This window comes from Mesoplodon densirostris, chromosome 14 (assembly GCF_025265405.1).
Source record: "Mesoplodon densirostris isolate mMesDen1 chromosome 14, mMesDen1 primary haplotype, whole genome shotgun sequence".
Lineage (NCBI taxonomy): Eukaryota > Metazoa > Chordata > Mammalia > Artiodactyla > Ziphiidae > Mesoplodon > Mesoplodon densirostris.
In genome coordinates, this window is record NC_082674.1 from 84,382,259 (window position 1) to 84,405,677 (window position 23,419).

The 23,419-nt window shown below is 36.8% G+C and overlaps 1 protein-coding gene across 5 annotated transcripts in view; it reads right to left on the bottom strand.

Annotated features, from left to right (window-relative positions):
- Positions 1 to 23,419, bottom strand: part of CTNNA2 (catenin alpha 2) — a 1,046,049-nt gene that overhangs the window by 8,634 nt on the left and 1,013,996 nt on the right. For 2 of the 5 annotated variants that reach the window (XM_060116850.1, XM_060116849.1), the window contains one exon: positions 23,257 to 23,400. The exons of the other annotated variants lie outside the window; for them this stretch is intronic. In XM_060116850.1, coding sequence (XP_059972833.1) covers positions 23,257 to 23,400 — 144 coding nt within the window. The remainder of the gene's footprint in view (positions 1 to 23,256; positions 23,401 to 23,419) is intronic. 5 annotated transcript variants of the gene reach the window in all.

Consider the following 23,419-nt stretch of genomic DNA (forward strand, 5'->3'; position numbering starts at 1 on the left):
GCTGAAGGTCAGTTGTTGGGAAATATGTCTGTAACGGCTCGAGATGAAGTTGGCAAAGGCCTTAGCAGACAAGCACTGCAATCTCAGCCAGGCTAAAAAAAAAAAAAAAGTTCCAGTGTTGCTGAGAAATTTACCAATTGGTTTTCAGGTAACTTTCTCAACTGGACATATTTGTGTTTTCCTTTCTAATTCATTGAGGTAGGTAGTACTTCTTAGTCAGCCAGTCCACTGATTAACTGTCTTCATTTGCATTTTTTCAATTATAGGTAAGTAAACCTTGGGGATTCCCATGAAGGCTTAATTACAGTCAACAAATTTCCTAAATATGGCTTAGAGTCATTTTTTTTCTCACTATTTAAGGCAGAACAGTTTTTGCTCAACCCCAAACAAGTCATTTTTCTAACCTTGGAATCCTAAGGAGAAATGGGAGTATTTGGATGTGTTACCCCTTGGAAAGTTATGAACAGGCATCTCTATTCCTCCAGGCAGTTCCCACCTCCCTTTTCTATATTTCTGCCTTCCCATACTGTTCCTTTTCCTACACATCAGGATCTCCTGGCCCAGAGGATTTCTCTGGGTTGTTTTCACATAACAACAGAAGCATAGGAAATAAATCCAACAAGAGGAGATGGGCCAATGGATGGAGATATATATATATATATATACAAACTATGAGATATTCCTGTGCAGGAATACCTTTATGTCACATATATATTCCATGCATTGATTGTTGATTTTGTCATCTCTGATCATGAGAATCAGTGTGTCTTCACCAACCAAGGCTCAGACCTTCAAAGGGTTAAAGCTCCTTTTTGCCTTCCCTATGAGGCAGTCAGCTAGCAGGAGATCACCACGTTTGATCTCTTTATTTCCCTCATTCTCCCTCACTATTCTGCACTACCATTACTGGGAGGCAAATTTAAGATAAGCCACTGCCCAAGAATCCAAGAGAAATATGTCTTCACAAAATGAATCAAAGAGCCACCAATGGGCCCAGTACTCTCAGAAATGCTGAACTTTGCATGGTCATGGTATATTTTTTGATAAGTGATAAAGGCCATTTAACACCTTACAAAATGGTTCCTAGGCTCCAGAATGCGACGTGCAACTACTAAGTGAAGAATAGATCCAAAGAGTCAAGGACCACAAGTTTGGGTGCTGGTTGATGAGGGTTGTGCCTGGGAAGGGAGCATAATCTGGAAGCTTGGATTATTCTTCTCCATCCATTCACTCCTCTCCACATTCAATCACTAACAGTTGTATCATGTGGCATTATTCATATGTTGGGGAAACTAAACTCCCATGAGTCCATAACTCTCTCCTCATCAGGTGTGTGGAAAGAGCTGGTCAAAGCCTCTGTTGCTACCTGAGTCCTGGATGAAGAGAGTAAAGAGCAGCAGAAGAGACCCCTTCCCCAAGGATTGTTTGCTACCCCTCCTCAGGATTCTAGTACCCTCTTTCCACCCCATTCTTCCAAGTCCTGTACCTTCTCTCCCCTCCGGCAATGCATTCTTACATTTCATGCTCCACTTCCAACTCTCCCTGTTACTCAATCCTGTTCTATCTTTTCCTCTCTTACAGTGAAGAAAAGCTTGGATTTTGGACTTTGGACTCAAAACCTGAGTTCAAACCTGATGGGACTAATCACTGGCTATATGATCTTCGGAGAGCTACTTAACCTAGCTCTACCTGAAACTCTTTATCTTACCTTTCTCTAAAGTAAAAGTGAAAAAAAGCACTTTCTATGATTATTAAATGTTAAATGAGATAATACCCTTGAAGCTGAATGCCTGGCACATGGAGGCCCTTAGCAAATCATGCTTTTATTATTACTGTGATCCAGTTTTCCTTAAATCACCATTTGTGTCCAAAAAGCGTCTTTTTAAAATCATATTTTCCATTTCCACCTCCTCTTCCTCTACTTTCTCCTTTCAAGGTTTCTCCACACCCCTCCATCCACCCAATCCAGCACTTTGGACTCTCTCTAACCTTCTTCTTACTGAAGCTACTGCCACCGTGGCTTGTTCTCAATGCCTGATTATTACAGTTTTAATTTTGTAGTGATAAAGGCATGGAGAAGTTCACAAGGAGAATAGAAAAGCACTGTAGGTTGTATCTTTTGCAGCACTACTGAATCTTTTAGATGGAGGAATGGAGGGCTCAAGATTCAGTATAAGAACACATGGGGGATTTATGTATGGCATCCAAAATATCTAAGAACATTTAGGGCATATAGGGGTTGGAGAAAGACTTGATAGTTGAAAATTCAAGATGGCTCTAGTAGGAGATGGAGGGAAGCCAATCTGGTCTTGGAAAGTAATGTTTAAAGATCTTATTTGAGAGTCATCAAAAGAAAGAGTATAAAATATTTTATCCAACTACGTATAGGGTCTAGCATTTCAAAAATTCAGGCTCTTCCAAAAAAAATTCATACTCTTTGTTTTGGTTAAGATATTATTTCCAGATATTTCTTATTGAAAAGCATAATAATGTTACCTGGGAAGTTCAACAGCCTAATTAATTCAACTCTTATATTGTTGTCAGAACCCAGCTGAGAGTGTCCTAAGCTACCTTAAACACAGTTCCTTTTTCTGTGCATCAAACACTGAAGATCAACATCTCAAGCTCTATGCTTCAACTCTATCAAAATACAGTTGGGTTTCTTAGATTTGTTTCCTAAAGTCTTAAATCTATTGTTCTATAAAATGGGCTATTTTAAATTTTTAGCCCATTGGACCTAACACCTGCTGTCTTCAACTGAGATCAGCTTATCTAGTTATCTTAACCCACCAATAGACTCACAGTGTTGTATCTACAAATTCTTTGGGGGTGCTTGAAAGTTTCATCCACCCAGCTTCCCAAAACATAAGCATACCAATCTTGCTGCCTTTGGTTATATTTTTCTCATATTTATTAACCAAATAAATTAGCAAAGGCCAGGTCTTGAAAATAGACTAACCAAAAAATCCAGGATAATTAAAAGTCAAACTATAAAGAGAGGACATTGCCTAGGCTACAGTCTGGAAAGGCCAGGAGGTACTAAGAAGTAAGTTAGGTGCAAAAGAAACAAACAAAACAAAAACAGAATGGTTAACCTTTAAATAAGCCATACTTGTCAATGCTCCAAGCCTCTTCTAGAAACGTCTCTTTTAGTGAAGGCAAGGATGGTTGATGTGTGACATACTTGCTACCATTTCTTCATTGGTACCTTTATCAGGCACATCCAGTCAATAAGAGCCCTTTGTTCTATTGATCCTAGACAAGATCTCAGAATTCTTCTCAAAACACACTGCAGTGTATCACTAGCAATTGTTGAGAGTGAGCAATCAAGATTAAACCCTTTTACCATATCTACTATGGGCCTTCGAACCCTCTCCCCAAGAGCTATGCTTTGATTAACAGGGGTATATTAATATTGTTTCTCCCTCATTAGCATATTGTTCTCCTTGTATAATTCATAAAGAATAACCTCTTAAATATAATGCAGAAAACTGATGTGAAATCTCAGACACATATGTAACTATATAAAATAATTCATTACATCTACCTAAAATTTCAACTCCTTTTTTTTTTTTTTTTTTGTGGTACGTGGGCCTCTCACTGTTGTGGTCTCTCCCATTGCAGAGCACAGGCTCCAGATGTGCAGGCTCAGTGTCCATGGCTCATGGGCCTAGCCACTCCATGGCCTGTGGGATCTTCCCGGACCGGGGCACGTGTCCCCTGCATAGGCAGGTGGACTCTCAACAACTGCACCAACAGGGAAGCTCCAAAAGCCAGTAATTTTAATTAAATTATTTTTAAATTTGAGCAGTTGACCCATGGCTTTTCACGATTGAAATACATTTTTCTGTCTACTTTGAAACATTCTTTGAGTAGACATAGAATAATACTCTCCAAATACTTTTCTTTTTTTCCTGGCCACTACTTTTCTCACTGTGAGATGTAAACTCACTACCAGTTTCATCACATAATATCTTCCTCTAACTAGTTCCCTTTCTCCTCACTCTTTCCTCCCTTTAACAGGAGCCAGAATAATCCTGTTACATAAACTCAAATAATATTGCTTTTCTTCTCAACATCGTCCAATGGTGCCCCATTTCAATCTGAGTAAAATCCAAAACTATCACAGTGGCCTTCAAGGTCATAAAATCTGGTTACCAATAGTTCTGATTTCTCTGTTGTTCACTCCACTACTAAATATTGGTCTCTTGGGGGCTTCCCTGCTGGTGCAGTGGTTAAGAATCCACCTGCCAATGCAGGGAACATGGGTTTGAGCCCTGATCCAGGAAGATCCCAGATGCCGTGGAGCAACAAAGCTCATGTGCCACAAATACTGAGCCTGTGCTCTAGAGCCCACGAGCCACAATTACTGAGCTCACGTGCCACAACTACTGAAGTCCACATGCCTAGAGCCCATGCTTCACAACAAGGGAAGCCACCGCAATGAGAAGACCGCACACTGCAACGAAGAGTAGTCCCTCTTGCTGCAACTAGAGAAAGCCCACACACAGCAACGAAGACCCAACACAGCCAAAAATAAGCAAACAAATAAATAAATAAATAAATAACATTGCTCTCTTGGTTATTGCTCAGACAGACCAGTCATGCCCACCCTTCAGTGCCTTTATACTTTTTTCTTCTGCCTAGAACGCTCTTCCCCCAGATACCTGTAAAGCTTGGTCACTAAACTCCATCAGATATTTAATCAAATATCAGTATCTCAGTGAAAACTTCTCTTCAAATTGCAACTCAATTCCCACCCTTAACTCCTCCTCTTTCCAGTTTAATATTTCTTCATACACTCGTCGCCATCTAACAAATATTTTCTTCATGGTTTTATTGTCCCTCACCCCCAGCTATATCCCAAACACCTAAAACAGTGTCTAGCATATGGGTCTTCCATAAATATTTGCTGAATGTTGTTGAATAACTGCAACTTTACGGATGAAGAAGTAAGAGACGACAAAGCTTGTCCAAAGACGGAAAGGTAGGGCACAATGTCTAGTCTAGTACCCAACTCCCCATGCCATCAATCTGTTTATTCTTCCATGGAAGAGTACCCAAAGGCAACACATTAGCAGGACAGTGGGATTTAGGGACATAATATACAAAGTAAATGTTATCTAGCTACAATACAAATCTTATGAACTCTTCCTCTCACTGTGCCCTCAGTGGTATAGCTTCAGGATCATCCTTTGCTCAGAAAACATCCATAATTCAATTATTTGTGTTTATTACTTTCTGTGTATAAAATACTGGGCTTTCTTTAAGGATCATCTCTCTCATTAACAGTACCAGCATCTGTGAAGCACTGAACTGTGTTTGCTAGGTATAGTTCTGGGGTCTTAATAAATGATCTCTAAGATGTATAAGATAGATACCATAATTTGTTCTTTACATAAAAGGAAATAGAAAAAAAAATAAGTTCTTCGTGAACTTGGGTTCACAAACTCATATCTGGTAGAACTCAGCTTCAATTTACCCATGTGACACATTACATGTAATCTTCTTTGACCAGGCAAATACACCTTAGTGTTTTCTTGCCCTGAACTCTCTATTCCTGGCTATTGGTTCCATTTATCTGGAGCTCAGTATGAATTATGGTGGCTTTTAACTATTCATAAATGTGAATCATATGACCAAGTAGTAATGAGGTGGATTTCCTTAAGTCATAAAGGAATAAAAGGTCACAACAACTTCTAGTCCTGCAATCACGATTCACATGATATATGAAATAGGCACATAGTAAGGACTTCATCTTCTACTTACTCGTTTTCTTGCCAGCCACTAAAAAGTCACTTACATTTTCAAAGAAAACTTGATCAAATACAACATCTAATTCTCCTTCCCACTAGCCACCACATATATCACTTGCTATTTACACAAAGTTTATGAAAAAAACTTTTTTATTCTAAATGTCTACAGCAAAGCCTTTTACTCAGCCACACAATGGGCACCATGATATGATGTAAGGCTGACATAGTTTTTAAGAACACAACATATCTTAGTTGTTACCACCATTTATACTACCTGGCTGATACTATATCCTGTATTTTTGTTCAGCTACTAGTCTAAGGGGGACAGGGACAAGCAACATCCTTCAAATGCACAAAGCACAACAGCACAAAGAGAAATTGGCTCTAATCTTGACTGTGCTAGTTGCTGACTAGGAAAGTTTGGGGTACTCTTGTAACCTCTCTGAGGTTCTGCTTCTTCAACTGTAAAATGGAGTTATTAATACCAATATATTTTTGCCAGTTTTAAAAGCAATTTTTTTAAATTTTAACTGAGTATGTCACTATAAAAGATTATTACATAAGGTCTGGGTACCTTGGGTGAGTCCTTTTAGAGTCTTCATCATAATTTATTGGACCACCTGGGTAACTCAGACTCAAGAAAGTCTGCACAGGGAAGGGTATTCCAATAGATGACCAGGGTGAGTGTACCATAAGCCTTAACAAGACAAGAACAAGGTACTTCCAAAATGAGGTAAGCTTTCTTTTTCCACATGACAGTGGGGATGACTAGGGCTGAAATATGAGTGAGGTGGTCTAGTTACAATCTATTTTTCCCCTTTTTTGGAGAATGATCAGGAAATATGATTCTCAAAAATAAATGTAACAGAGGAGCCTGATCTTGGGGACCCAAAAACTGACTGTGGAGTGCATTCCTAAAAGAAATAAAAGTCAGCCAAAAAATAAAGATAAACCATTCTTGTAATATGAGCATCCATGGAGCTACCCTTGGTGATTGCAGCTCAACTCCTGTTACATTTCTTGCTAGCATGAAATAATTAGTTACTTATTTGCTGCTTTGTCTTCAAAGACTTTGTGTGCATGTGAAAGTCTTGTCTCAGAACTAGATTTTTTGCTATTTATGAACAAGTACTTCCTGGCCCTTTATTGTCATGTTCTCTAGAAAGGCTAGCACCACATAAGCCACAGTAGGATTGGGTATATACATCCCCAGTGTTTAGTCAATTGGGTGATGGATTCTTAGTTCAGGCTGCCTCTTAAACTGATCTGTAAGAGCAGCCTACTGATAAAATTTGACTAATACTTCCCTGTATTGGGTTAATGTACTTTGGATATTTTCCAGGTTCAATATATATTGAGCATCCCAGCCAATATTTTACATCACTTAATCTTCACTCTATGCCCCCCAAAAATGATACATCCCTTTATCCTTACTGTTCGATACATGAGGGAATGGAGGCTTAAAGAAAAGTAACTTGCTAGGTAATAAGACAATTACCAGGAATTTTAAGTGTATTACTTCTGTTCCCAGGTGTAGTGTATTTAATAACACACTGCAGCTCCAATTGATTTTAAATAAAATAAGAAATAAAGAGCATTTAAGGTGGTTCCCCTGTTAAGCTAGAATACGTCCCCTTACAAGTGCATGCCAGGGCTTGGCCTGGTTTGGAAACTTATAATCTGTTTCTCCTGGAGTGAGTACTTTAGGAAAAATACAGCAAAAACACCAGAGGGTTCCCTTCAATCTAAAACTGGAAATATTATTTCTTTGGTCCCACAAAGAACCTCTACAGATGGACAACATATTGTCTGTTCTCTTGCAAAAGAGTTTGAGCTATACAAGAAACTTTCAAAACCACAGATTAAAGGACAAAGTATCCTCAAAAGACTGGACATGCATAACAGTATTGCCAAAAATCATAGAAAGGATATTAGTGGTTCCTTTGAAAGCAAGCCTCAAATCTATGAAATTGGAAAACTTCTTTAAAAAAAAAAAAGCACTTTGTATACTTCCAAGAAAATGACAACTTTTATCCAGTGAAAAAAGATAAACATTAAAGTGTTGGAGAGAGTCTGATACAGTATCTTGCCCCTACTGAAAATCTTACTTAATATTAAGATGAAAGTTTCCTCAAGGCACAATCCCTATCTTGGAGTCCCTGTGAATCTAGCCTTTGACAAAGTTAAATCACCTCCATATTTATTATAAGAGGTAAAGTTTACCTCATTATTTCTTTACCTGATACACTAAAAAATGTCATGGTAAATATTTCAAATACACTACAACTACAGCTTTGAAAGAGAGTGATCTCTGTTTCATCTAGAGTCACTACCTGTTACAGCTCTCCAACCTTCTCTTTAAAAAGAATTAATGCTAAACTATGAAATATATTCAATGTCTACCTATAATTTGCTTGGTTTCAAGGGCTCAGCTAGCACTAATTCAGCATTGCAGTTACTCATCATAAATATTACCTCAAAAACATCAACATAATTAATTTGAATCTCAAGGAAATCATTGGCCTGATGCATTTCTTAATATTACTTTTAAAGGAAAAAATATAAATTATCACTTTGTTTTTCTTGCTTATTTTTAAAAAGGTACTTATTATCTATCTCATCATACAAGGATTAAAAAGTATACAGAGGGAATAAAGTAATATGTTAAAATGTTTTGTTTAACAAAAAAGGTGTTATAAAAACAATTGAATTGTTTTAAACTCAATACCCTTGTTTGCAAAAAGCAAGAAACTGAAGTCAATCCACTTAACTTTCTTTTAAACATATTCTTGGGGGCTTCCCTGGTGACGCAGTGGTTGAGAGTCCGCCTGCCGATGCAGGGGACATGGGTTCGTGCCCCGGTACGGGAGGATCCCACATGTCGTGGAGTGGCTGGGCCTGTGAGTCATGGCTGCTGTGCCTGTGTCTCTGGAGTCTGTGCTCCACAAGGGGAGAGGCCACAACAGTGAGAGGCCCACGTACCACAAAAAAACAAAAATCTTATCAGAGCCCTTAATTGCCTTTGAGGATAGAAACGCCTGTATCTCTATGACAGGAATATTTGGGGTAACCAAGAAGGAAGATGGATGGACATCTTTAAAAGGTGTATGAAGGTTATGGCCAGAGGATGACCGTGATGGGTTCTCAGGAGCAGGAGTCTCGCTTCTAGCAAAGTGCACACTCACACCCCGATGCCAGGCTATGAATGGGCATTTGGCAGATGAATCTGGAACCATTGTATCTGCCATCTTCCACCCTTCCAGAGGGAAGAAATAAAAGGTTCCATTTCAAATAGTATGTATATTCTAAGTGAAACATCGAGATTTCAACCAGACCTATGGTTCTCATCTGGGGCAATTTCCCCACTACAGGCATCTAGTGGGGAAATGCCAGTGACCTTGCCAAACATCTTATACAGTGAACAACCACAACAACTTCTCACAACTAAGAATTATTTAGACTAAGCTAGAATGAAATACCCTAATGAGACAAGCCATGAGGTCTAAGAAAGGGTGGAAACTGAGTTAAAGCCCTGGGAAGCTCTCACCATAGCCTCCCTCCTCCCTCCTTCCTAGACCAGAATTTTTCAGAGTGTGATCCATGAGTATCTGCATCCAGAACGTTTAGAAATAGAATACAGATTCCTGATCTCAGGCGTGAGCTTCAGAACTGTGAAGGGAAAGCCTAGGAATATCCATTTGTATTTGCTACCCATGTGATTCTTCTACAGATTGAAATATAAGAATCACTACTTCACTTCTCTGTTGAAGTCATTCCCTTCTGTATTTTCAGCTATCACCTCTCTGTAGTGATTCCTTCAGGACTCTCAATGACAAAAAATTGTAATTTCTATGAGGGCAGAGACTTTGGCTGGTTGTTCACTACTGTATATTCAGTGGCTTGATTGGTAGACATGATGAAAGAGGGCAAGAGTGCACCTACATCATCAAAAAGACCATCATCTTTGGGAAGGGAAAAGGTAATGCAAAATAAAGTTAGCTACCGATTTATTTAGTACTTCTACATTCTGGGCCTTGTACTAGGTCTGTGGCACACATTAACACATTAACACTAAAAACAATGCAATGAAGTAGATACTAATGTAATTTTCACTTTACACTTGAGAAAAATGGGGCTCAGCTGGATCAAACAACTACCAGAAGTCAGAATTCAGTTTGTGTGCCACTGAATGGAGAGTATAGACAGGTAAGAACTGCCACTCCGTGCCCAATTCTTCCCATTTTTTTTCAGATATGTCATATGATATACGTAGACATAATTGGGGTGAGGGTACAGATGTTCCTGGGAAATATTTTAAAGGGTGCTAACACAGCTAGGAAGCACACCATTTTGCCCTCTCACCTCTTTTCTTCTTCTTGTATGGGATATGGGAAGATGGAGCGCTAGCAGTCAACTTGGACCAAAAGATGAACTTGAGAACAGAAGCCTCCACTGCTCCTCAAGTCGAGCAGAACATAAAGTCAGAAGGAGTCTGGGTCCTTGATGACTCTGAGATTACTATACCAGCCCTGAACCACCTATAGACTTATTCTATGCGAGACAGAAATAAATATTTGATGTTTTATCATATGTAGCTGAATCTAAATTTAATTAAAATACATGAATTATAAATACTATTATTGGGCATTAATAATTTAGGATACTTAATTAAAAAGTCATATTTCACATTTAAATATAATTAACATTTTAATATATCATAACCTTCACATGGGAGGGAAAATGAAACAAGCCATGTCACTTTAGGCCTTATTTTAAATTCCTTTTTTTAAATAAATGATTAATTTGATTAATTCAGCTGTTTTGAAAGAAATTCTATATGTTTCCATACCACAATCTTTTTTGTTGTTGTTGTTAGTCTACTTAAAGTACTAGGAAATATAACAAAGTAAATTACAAAAATTAAGTTAGCTAAAAAAATTAATTACTTGATTTTGGGCCCTAAATCTTAGGTAGACAATGCACTTTGAAATCTAGTATTTAAAATAAACTCAGGTGTTTTCATGTGGGAATAAATGAATGCAAGCATGAATGAATGATAGACTTCAGAATCATTTACTAGGATTTTTCAGTGTTATATCTTACCACAATGGAAAAAGGAATGGCCAAGAAGCTAACCTATTAAGCACATATTATGTGCTCAATGTGCAAGATATCAGGGAAAAACTTAAGAGCATTCAGACACATTCCTTATCCTTATGGAGCTCACAGACTAGCTAGGGACATATATATATATATATATATATATATATATATATATATATATATATATATATATATATGGGTTAATTATATATATATATATATTTATAAAAAATATATATTATATATATATATATATATATAATTAAATAAGTTCCTACACTGCATTCCATATCAGGAATGATAGAAAGCACATCATGCTGTGGGAGAATATCAAGAGAGTCTTCCTGGAAGCACTACAGTATATCAACCACTAACTGTGTAACCTCCAGGCAGTTACTTAAATTCTCTGAACCTCGTTTTCCTAATATTTTTAATGGGGATGACAGCATCCCTTCCACAGAATGATTTTGAAAACACATTTCAGAGTGCATATCAAATGCTTAGCACAGTGCATGGAACATACTAAGCCCTCAATGTATCTTAGTTTAATAATAATTGAGGCATTTACTACATGCAATCATCCTGTTGTCCCTCTAAGTGGTATTACTATTCCAATTTCTAAATCAAAAGCAAAGGCTCAGAGATTAGCAATGTTATGCAATATCACCCAGATGATAAAAGACAGACTTGGTTGCCAAATTCACATCGAATAGCAATACCTCGCTTATAATTTTAACATCTACCTTAAGAGAACATGATATATATTTTTTAACATCTTTATTGGAGTATAATTTATTTACAATGCTGTGCTATTTTCTGCCATACAACAAAGTGAATCAGCTATATGTATACATATATCCCCATAGCCCCTCCTTCTTGCATCTCCCTCCCACCCTCCCTATCCCACCCCTCTAGGTGGTCACAAAGCACCGAGCTGATCTCCCTGTGCTATGCAGCTGCTTCCCAATAGCTATCTATTTTACATTTGGTAGTGTATATATGTCAGTGCTACTCTCTCACTTCATCCCAGCTTACCCTTCTCACTCACTATGTCCTCAAATCCATTCTCTTTGTCTGTGTCTTTATTCCTGTCCTGCCCCTAGGTCCGTCAGACCCTTTTTTTTTTTTTTTTTTTTAGATACCATACATATGTGTTAATACAGTATTTGTTTTTCTCTTTCTGACTTACTCCACTCTGTATGACAGACCCAAGGTCTATCCACCTCACTAAAAATAACTCAATTTCATTTCTTTTTATGGCTGAGTAATATTCCATTGTATATATGTGCCACATCTTCTTTATCCATTCATCTGTCATTGGACACTTACATTACTTCCATGTCCTGGCTATTGTAAATAGTGCTGCAATGAACATTGTGGTACATGTCTCTTTTTGAATTATGGTTTTCTCAGGGTATATGCCCATTAGTGGGATTGCTGGGTCATATGGTAGTTCTATTTGTAATTTTTTAAGGAACCTCCATACTGTTCTCCATAGTGGCTCTATCACTTTACATTCCCGCAAAAAGGGCAAGAGCATTCCCTTTTATCAACACCCTGTCCAGCATTTATTGTTTCTAGATTTTTTAATGATGGCCGCTCTGATTGGGGTAGGGGTTACACCTCACTGTAGTTTTGAGGTGCATTTCTCTAATGATTAGTGATGTTGACCATCCTTTTATGTGTTTCTTGGCCATCTGTATATCTTCTTTGGAGAAATGTCTATTTAGGTCTTCTGCCCATTTTTGGATTGGGTTGTTTGCTTTTTGATATTGACCTGTATGAGATGCTTATATATTCTGAAAATTAATCCTTTGTCAGTTGCTTTGTTTGCAAATATTTTCTCCCATTCTAAGGGTTGTATTTTCGTCTTGTTTATGGTTTCCTTTGCTGTGGAAACGCTTTCATTAGGTCCCATTTGTTTATTTTTGTTTTCATATCCATTTCTCTAGGAGGTGGGTCAAAAAGGATCCTGCTGTGATTTATGTGATTTATGTCATAGCCTATGTTTTCCCCTAAGAGTTTTATTGTGTGAAACCTTACATTTAGGTATTTAATACATTTTGAGCTTATTTTTGTACACTGTGTTAAGGAGTGTTTTAATTTCATTCTTTTACATGTAGCTGTCCAGTTTTTGCAGCACCATTTGTTGAAAAGGCTGTCTTTTCTCCATGGTATATTCTTGCCTCCTTTATCAAAGATAAGTTGACCATATGTGTGTGGATTTATCTCTGGGCTTTCTATCCTTTTCCATTGATCTATATTTCTATTTTTGTGCCAGTACCATACTCTATTCATTACTGTAGCTTTGGAGTATTGTCTGAAGTCAGGGAGCCTGATTCCTCCAGCTCCCTTTTCCTTTCTCAAGATAGTTTTGGCTATTGGGGGGTCTTATGTGTTTCCATAGAAATTGTGCAATTTTTTGTTGTAGTTCTGTGAAAAATGTCATTGGTAGTTTGATAGGGATTGCATTGAATCTGTAGATTTCTTTAGGTAGTATAGTCATATTCACAACGTTGATTCTTCCAATCCAAGAGCATGGTATAGCTCTCCATCTGTTTCTATTATTATAATTTCTTTCATCAGGGTTTATAGTTTTCTGTATACAGGTTTTTGTCTCCTTATGTAGGTTTATTCCTAGGTATTTTATTCTTTTTGTTGCAATGGTAAATGAAATTTGTTTCCTTAATTTCTCTTTCTGATTTTTCATTGTTAGTGTAAAGGAATGTAAGAGGTTTCTATGCATTAATTTTGTATCCTGCTACTTTACCAAATTCATTGATTAGCTCTAGTAGTTTTCTGGTAGCATCTTTAGGATTTTCCACGTATACTGTCATGTCATCTGCAAACAGTGACAGTTTAACTTCTTCTTTTCCAATTTGGATTCCTTTTATTTCTTTTTCTTCTCTGATTGTTGTGGCTACAACTTCCAAAACTATATGAATAATAGTGATGAGAATGGGCAACCTTGTCTAGTTCCTGATCTTAGAGGAAATGGTTTCAGTGTTTCACCATTTGGAACAATGTTGGCTGTGGGTATGTCATATATGGCCTTTATTATGTTGAGGTAGTTTCCCTCTATGCTTACTTTTTGGAGTATTTTTATCATAAATGGGTGTTGAATTTTATTGAAAGCTTTTTCTGCATCTATTGAGATGATCATATGGTTTTTATCCTTCAATTTGTTAATATGGTTTATCACATTGATTGATTTGCATATATTGAAGAATCCTTGCATCCCTGGGATAAACCCCACTTGATCATGGTGTATGATCCTTTTAATGTACTGTTGGATTCTCTTTGCTAGTATTTTGTTGAGGATTTTTGCATGTATGTTCATCAGTGATATTGGCCTGTAGTTTTCTTTCTTTGTGCCATCTTTGTCTGATTTTGGTATCAGGGTGATGGTGGCCTCATAGAATGAGTTTAGGAGTGTTCCTCCCTCTGCTATATTTTGAAAGAGCTTGAGAAGCATAGGTGTTAGCTCTTCTCTAAATGTTTGATAGAATTCTCCTGTGAAGGCATCTCGTCCTGGGCTTTTGTTTGTTGGAAAATTTTTAATCACAGTTTCAATTTCAGTCCTTGTGATTGGTCTGTTTATATTTTCTATTTCTTACTTGTTCAGACTTAGAAGGTTGCGCTTTTCTAAGAGTGTGTCCATTTCTTCCAGGTTGTCCATTTTATTGGCATAGAGTTGCTTGTAGTAATCTCTCATGATCTTTTGTATTTCTGCAGTGTCAGTTGTTACTTCTCCTTTTTCATTTCTAATTCTGTTGATTTGAGTCCTCTCCTTTCTTTTCTTGATGAGTCTGGCTAATGGTTTATCAATTTTGTTTATCTTCTCAAAGAACCAGCTTTTAGTTTTATTGATCTTTGCTATCGTTTCCTTCATTTCTTTTTCATTTACTTCTGATCTGATCTTTATGATTTATTTTCTTCTGCTAACTTTGGGGATTTTTGTTCTTCTTTCTCTAATTTATTTTGGTGTAAGTTTATGTTGTTCCTTTCAGATTTTTCTTGTTTATTGAGGTAGGGTTGTATTGCTATATACTTACCTCTTAGAACTGCTTTTGCTGCATCCCATAGGTTTTGGGTCATCGTGTTTTCATTTCCTCTTTGTTTTTTCAGTGATCTCTTCATTATTTAGCATCGTATTGTTTAGCCTCCATGTGTTTGTATATTTTTAATTTTTTTTCCTGTAATTGATATCTAGTCTAATAACGTTGTGGTCAGAAAATATACTTGATATGTGTTCAATTTTCTTAAATTTACCAACGCTTGATTTGTGACCCAAGATATGATCTATCCTGGAGAATGTTCCATGAGCACTTGAGAATAAAGTGTTTTCTGTTGTTTTTGGATGGAATGTCCTATAAATATCAATTAAGTCCGTCTTGTTCAATGTGTCATTTAAAGCTTGTGTTTCCTTATTTATTTTCATTTTGGATGATCTGTCCATTGGTGAAAGTGTGGTGTTAAAGTCCCCTACTATTATTGTGCTACTGTCAATTTCCTCTTTTATGGCTGTTAGCATTTGCCTTATGTATTGAAGTACTCCTATGTTGGGTGCATAAATATTTACAACTGTTATATCTTCCTCTTGGATTGATCACTTTATCATTATGTAGTGTCTTTCTTTTTCTCTTGTAATAGTATTTATTTTAAAGTCTATTTTTTCTGATATGAGAATTGTTACTCCAGCTTTCTTTGGATTTCCATTTGCTTGCAATATCTTGTTCCATCCCCTCACTTTCAGTCTGTATCTGTCCCTAGATCTGAAGTGAGTCTCTTTTAGACAACGTATATATGGGTCTTGTTTTATTCATTCCACCAGTTTATGTCTTTTGGTTGGAGCATTTAATCCATTTACATTTAAGGTTATTATCAATATGTATTTTCCTGTTACCATTTTCTTAATTGGTTTGGTTTGTTTTTGTAGATCTTTTCCTTCTCTCATGTTACCTGCCTAAAAGATATTCCTTTAGCATTTGTTGTAAAGCTGGTTTGGTGGTGCTGAATTCTCTTAGCTTTTCCTCATCTGTAGAGGTTTTAATTTCTCCACCAAATCCGAATGAGATCCTTGCTGGGTAGAGTCATGTTGATTGTACGTTTTTCCCTTTCATCACTTTAAAGATGTTGTGCCACTCCTTTCTGGCTTGCAGAGTTTCTGCTAAAAGGTCAGCTCTTAACGTTATAGGGATTCTCTTTTATGTTATTTGTTGATTTTTCTTTGCTACTTTTAATATTTTTTCTTTGTATTTAATTTTTGATAGTTTGGTTAACATGTGTCTCGTCATGTTTCTCTTTGGATTTATCCTGTATGGGACTCTCTGCTCTTCCTGCACTTGATTGACTATTTCCTTTCCCATGTCAGGGAAGTTTTCAACTATAATCTCTTCAAATATTTCTCAGACCCTTTCTTTTTCTTTTCTTCTTCTGGGACCCCCATAATTCAAATGTTGGTGTGTTTAATGTTGTCCCAGAGGTCTCTGAGACTGTCCTTAATTCTTTTCATACTTTTTAAAAAAAAAATTCTGCTCTGCAGTAATTATTTCCACTATTTTATCTTCCAGGTCACATATCCGGTCTTCTGTCTCCATAGTTCTGCTATTGATTCCTTCTAGATAATTTTTAAATTCATTTATTGTGTTGTTAATCATTTGTTGTTTGCTCTTTAATTCTTTAAAGTCCTTGTTAAACGTTTCTTGTATTTTCTCTATTCTATTTCCAAGATTTTGGATCCCCTTTACTATTATTACTCTGAATTCTTTTTCAGGTATACTGCCTATTTCCTCTTCATTTTTTTTTTTTTTTTTTTTTTTTAGTCTTGTGGGTTTTTACCTTGCTCCTACATCTGCTGTGTATTCGTAGTTCCTGTTGTTTTTGGTGTCTACCCCCAGTGGGCGAGGTTGGTTCAATGGCTTGTGTAGACTTCCTGGTGGAGGGGACAGGTGCCTGTGTTCTGGTGGGTGGGGCTGGATCTTGTCTTTCTGGTGGTCAGGACTGCATCTGTTGGTGTGTTTTGGAGTGTCTGTGAACTTATTATGATTTTAGGCAGTCTCTCTGTTAATGGATGGGGTTGTGCTCCTATTTTGCTAATTGTTTGGCATGGGGCGTTCAGCACTGGAGCTTGCTGGCCCTTGGGTTCACCTGGGTCTTAGCATTGAGATGGAGCTCTCTGGGAGAGCTCTTACCAATTGATATCATGTGGGGCTGGGAGGTTTCTGTAGTCCAGTGTCCTGAACTTGGCTCTCCCATCTCAGAGGCTTAGGGCTGACACTAGTCTGGAGCACCAAGTCCCTGTCAGCCACAGGGTCAGATCACTCCAATGGCTTCCTATCATACTTGGGAGAACATGGTATTCTGTAACTTATTTTTTCAGATCTCTGACATCAAAACAATGTGGCTACCACTGTTCTCTGGCTTGGTTTTTATTCAGGTAAAATGCTAGGCCTTAAGGTAAATAATTTTCCGTGGCAGATTTCTAAGAACCACCCAAGGTTATGTTTGGCTGGGTTGGTGTAATAAAGGCCCAATGACAGAGCTACATGTGATTGGTTAAAAAAAAATGTAAGAATTAAAATATTATTTTTTTCTTTTAAATCAACATGCTGAAACTAATTTGCTCAACTAATGGCAGGCACTGGCATCCTACCAATTAACTGCTTCTAGAATGTGACAGTATTACCAGCTCTACCAAAGCAGTTATTGCTATTACCTGCAGAGAGATGTATATGAAGAAAAAACAAGATTCTCTATAATTTCTCAACTTATAAACAATGAAATTGTCAAATTAAAAAAATAGAGAAGATTCTGGCAATCTGGAAGAGGTGAACTTTATGCAAAGCAATTAGAGGGTTAAATCCAGAACTGACCCTCCTTGCTGTGATAAGAGGGCCACTTTCTTCCAGACCAGGGTTCATTCTCATGTCTTCATCAAATGTAAAATACCTCTCTAGTGCCTCCCTCTTCTTTGAACATTTGTATAACTCTCTACACAGACTGGTGGTTGTAGGATAATGGCTGTTGTCCATGAAGAAAAAAAATATAGAAAAAAATGAGCACTTCTAAAAGATTGTTTATTGAAATATATAGTTATGATATTAATATTTTTCAACATAGACCATAGACCCTACATTGGCTTGAAAGCTTGATTTTTCTCATCACGATGGGAATATATACATATATAAATATTTTTAATGAGTTCACCTAATTAATATTAAAAAGCAGTCAAATAGCTCTACCAAAGAATACCAAGCAGAAATAAATATTGCTCTGCACTGTTGTCTCTATCCCTTCTCTTGACACGAGTTGGGAGCTATAGAACAACTTAGCTCTGAACTTGATTAATGTCTTGCATTAGATCATGATGATGAAAGAACTAAATGGTCCCTTAAATGTTTATAGTTGCATGTCTTTTCTTCAAGCTATATTTAATAGCATCACTTAGTAATTCTTTATACTTAAAACTCACCATTCTTAGAAAGTTTTTTTCTTTTTTTTTTATGTCTAACAGAAATTTAAACCAACTTTCTAAGGAACATTCTTATCTTACCTTTAGCCTATTTTCCCAAATATTTTATTCTTAATATTTTAATTCTGTTTTTTTTATTCTTCTTCCAAGAACATAGAAACCATGAGTCAACTCTGTTGCCTTATAGAGATTCTGAAGCTTTGGTGTGAAAATGGATCACCTGGCATGTTGAAGGTGGGGTTAAGTACAGTTTCCAAGAACCTATATAATCCCTACAGTCCTGATTCAAGGGGTCTACAGCCTGGTCCAGGATTCTGCATTTTAACAGTCTCCTCCAACCTCTTTCTGCATTTGGCACGCAGATGATCCTCTGACCATTTTGAGAGACACTCACTAAAACGAGAATAGGTCATAAAATTTTCTTTCATATCCAGTGCCCACCTACCTTTCTTATTTCACCTTTGATTCTTCTCCATCTTTTCACCCATCTCTGATATTTTCAGGTCTGGTCAGCATAGAATACACCTGTACCTCAATATTATGGACATTCTGAACCTCTTCTGGGATAATCATTTCTCTCCTCCTCTACTTTAAACTCCTATCCATTTATCTGTGAAGACTCAAAGATATTGTCCCATTTATGAAGCTTCCCCTTCCCCTTCTCTACAGGAATGTCCATATCACTTTGTATATATTTCTGTGAGAGTGATCATTATAATATAATCTATCACAGTTACTGATTGTGTGTCTGTTTTCCATTGCTACTTCCATGTCCATACATAAGACAGTGAATATCACATGTTATTTACTCAATAAATATTTGTTGAATTATAAATCCAACTGAACTTCTATTTCTAAAATTACTCATAGCGACATTTCAGAGGAGGAGGAGAAGAGTTGTCATCCTTGTTGTTGTTCTCTTGGGACAAACCTAATTGTAATATCTTTAACTTCCTTTAATAGGCTAGATTGTTCCACAAAAATTTATGGAAGTTCTACTTCAACATTTTGGGGAAAATTAGTTCTAAGAGAACATTCCTTGCTTTGTAAAACTGACCTTGATCATACTACTTCGTTATTCCCTTATAAACAATTTATCTTTTGAAAGTGATTTCCTGAGATAATATATTCTAGAAATTAATTTTTATGTTATGATAGAAAATTACAAAACATTCACTGGATGATGTAAAACAAGTCCTTAGAATCTGGGATAGGTAATAAAGCAGGTCTGCTCACAGAATTTCTGTCTGTTAGAAAGGCCAAAGTAGTAACTTGGAAGGAACTTGGATGGCAAGAAATACAAAAACAGTGCCCTCTAAGTGATACAAAATATACACTGAAAATCACCTATGAATCTACAGTAACAGAGAGGCTTTCAAACCTAAGTGTGCTTTGTCAAAGTGGGTAAGTCATGCCCAAATCTATAACCTCTTTCCAAGTGTATTAGGGAAAGAGACTTGCATAATCATTGTCTCTTTGAGAGCAGAGTCTGACACGATTCCTAGTCAGTGCAAGAAACTTCCAGTTGCTTTGGAAAATCACCCTGGTTACATGGATTCTCATTAACTTATGGGTATTTCCATGACCATCCAATGATTCTAAACCTGTCAGTGATAATCCCTTTGATTGTCCAAATGATAATCTATTTCAACCTTTTTCAGAAAACCACAATGTCCCAGAGCTAGAGCCTCCTTCTGTCCATAATTCCTTCCTTTTATTTATTTCTCTTCCTCAGTCGTGGCTGTGAGTGATCATGTGACCTCTTGTGTAACTAAGAAAATAGCTGCCTGATTATATTTTAATAATCATTGCAAGTCAGTCACTTGCCACCTCCTCTTCATATATTATAATGTCAGCATATAATTAAGGGTAGAGGGGCTCTGGGAAGTTATGGGACTAGACTCTTAGCAAAGACTTTTGATTTTGATACGTGGCATTTCTAAACACAATAGCCTCTGCAACATTTACAATTCTGTGGGCTTGCTGACCTGCCCTCATTATGTACACACAAACAACACAAATCTAAACCATGCTGTTCAAAGTTAGCTGAAGGCCTTAGCTTCTCACGAAACCTTCTCAGTACAATCCAGTCTACCCCAGACCACTCTGACACTTACTGTCTTCACTTTTGAGTTGTCACTTGACATCTGTCCAGACTCCCAAAAAGGTTGCACATTCCTCAAGAGTAGGAGCCAGGGTTTACATGTCTTTTATCCTTCATAGCACATAGCTCAGTAACCACCAATTCCCTACTCATGAACTCTTCCCAATAGCACAAGGAAATTCCTGCAATACTGCATAAGTAATTTTGAATTTAAGAGTCCCAATGAGGCCTAGATACCTCTATTACCTAGTTGATGAGGATATTTTCTTTATCTCAAATAATCAGAATAACATAAAATTATGGAGTTAAAAAACAAATCAGTCTTCCAAATCAACACACAGCTAATCATCATGGGCTTGATATTGTAAGCTTAAAAGAACAGGACCCACTAACATCATTAACCAAATAATACTACATCAGATATAGAGTATGTTTTAAGACAAGTTTGGACTGAAATTTTCTATCTACTTTGAAAAACTAACTGTATGTCATCTGCAAAAATTAGGTCTCATCAACTATACAATCTTTTTCTCCCATAAACTGGTTCTTCAAAAATATATCATTTTATGATAGAATTTTAGAGCAGGATTACTTTAGAATATATCCTTTAAATCATCTATCATCATTTTAGAGATGAGAAAACTGAGACACAAGAGATCTAAATAATTTACTTTGAGTTACCTAATTAGCCACTGACAGAAATAGGACTAGTGCACCAGTGTTCAGACCCCAGATTAAGCAACTTGTGTTTTATCTCACTCTTTTGTTTGGAGCACAATATATGTATGTATTTTAAATTATAATTCAAATACATACAAAATGGATATAAAAACACTGAACACCACTATAAATGAAACATGCACATGAGGGTATACAAGTGCATGCACAATGCATTCCATGATAGATTCTCTGAATTTGCACAAGCGCACAACACAACCATTCTTAACTCACGAAGTTTAAAGATGATTGTATTCCAAGGGTTTGTAAAATATGAGCATTTCTTACCTGGCAGCTGTATGAGGGGTTGACAAAAGACATTAGAAACTTGAGCTATGATTAGATATCGGATTTTTCTGGCACTGAAGGTTAACTTCTACCTGGGTTTCCAGGGTCTAGCACTTTTAATGGAAGGTAGGCCAGAGATTGAAGAAGGATCACCCAACATATGAGACATTGGCATTGTTACCCACTTGCAATATTAAGTTGACTGCAGGTGATTATCACCTAAATCTTCCTATGGGCCAGTTATGACTCTATTTCTCCTTATTGTGCCTGAAATATCTACTGTTACAGTTGCTTCTTTAGGTTAGAAAGCTTAGGTGGGAAAATAACTTCAGCAGTCATACCACTCCACCCCAGGTAATGAAAAGGGGGAGAGCCGTTGTGGGGGAAGGATAGAGGCTCTGCATGTAACAGAAGAGCTACTGATGAGAAAGGACTCCTCCTTATGGTGTCCAATAATTTTAAATTTGGGGGCAAATCTAAACAGCATTGACTGTATGAGGTTTGGTTCCTTCACTGAGCTTAAGATCTAGCAATGAGGTAAAACATAAACAATTTAATACAATCCTCTTGAGTAGAAATTTGGTGTGGAGTATACAGACTGAGATACAAGTAGCATTTCTCTTTCTGAATGTTAATAGATAATGTAATCTAATGTATGCTCCATGTGCATAATCTAAAGGCCATTAAAACATTTGAACATTGGGGATAAAAAGGACTCCTCCTTTTAAACTACCCCAATTCTCCAATACCAATATCCATACATACCTAGTTAACTAGGGATTTGAAAAAATGAATGATACCCGCTTAACACATTTCATAATACCTATGATTCAAACTAGAATACTTTTAATCCCACCCCATGAAAAGTAATGGGCCTCACATTCTGATGGTCAAACCTTTTTAAAAACACCCACCCTGATGCTTTGACATCCCTTAAAGATGTAACCATCTCCATGAACCTTCTTTGTCCTCTAATATAAAAGTTGACATTTTAACCATTTTAATAGATACCCAGGAGAGAATGAGGAAAATGAAAGAACACACTCACTCCAGTTGATCTTTTCCTTCTAAATACTATGGCATATAAAAGAATTAATCAGTAATAATGGAAACCCAAATGAAACAAAGAACAGTGGTTTTTTACAGCTCTTTACCAAGAAATCCTATAAAACAGCATCATTGTTATGACATGCAACAAAAAGGTAGCAAATTTGGTTGAGACACATTGAAATGGATGCACCCTAATCTTGCAAGAGTGGTGACTCTTTTTTTTAAATAAATATTTTAGTTTTTGCATTTGAAAGTTTTCATTTGTTTATATCAGAACCAAGTTTGTTGATAATTCTTATGTATCAGTTTCTTCACAGTTTTATTCTACAATTTTAGAAGAGCAGACTGATTCTCTGGCTAAACATTAATAAAGGATATTCTGTGATCCTGAAATCTTTCAAATGAAGAAGATTACACGTTCCTAGACTTCCTTTATAGAAAGCTTACTAAAAGACTACAGAATGGATTCATTCCACATATGCAATGACTTTCAGTCCCAATGGGAAGAAAGAATGAGAAATAAAGGAATGAAAATACCATTTTCAACTTCTCAAGTTTAGATCATGCTTGAAGAGTACATCTGTGTTGTGGAATTCTTGACTTAAATAAAGAATAAATAAGTAGATCCTTTGCCCAAAGTTGGTTAATAGTAAGTAAAGAGGGCTTGATTGGTCACATCTTTAATTCCTTGAAACCCCATCCCCCTGCTTTCAAAATTAATGTTTACAATGAGACAGGTTAGATCAGAAAGCAAAGTTACTCACCATGGAAGAATCACTGCTTCCACACCCGATCGGAGCTCCCTCAGCACAGGTTGGGAGGTGGGTAGAAAGTTGACTAGCCCTGCCCCCATCTATGACATCACAATCTACCTCATAAAAGGTAGTGAAAGTGCTCTGAACTCCTGTCTGATTTCCGAGAGATACA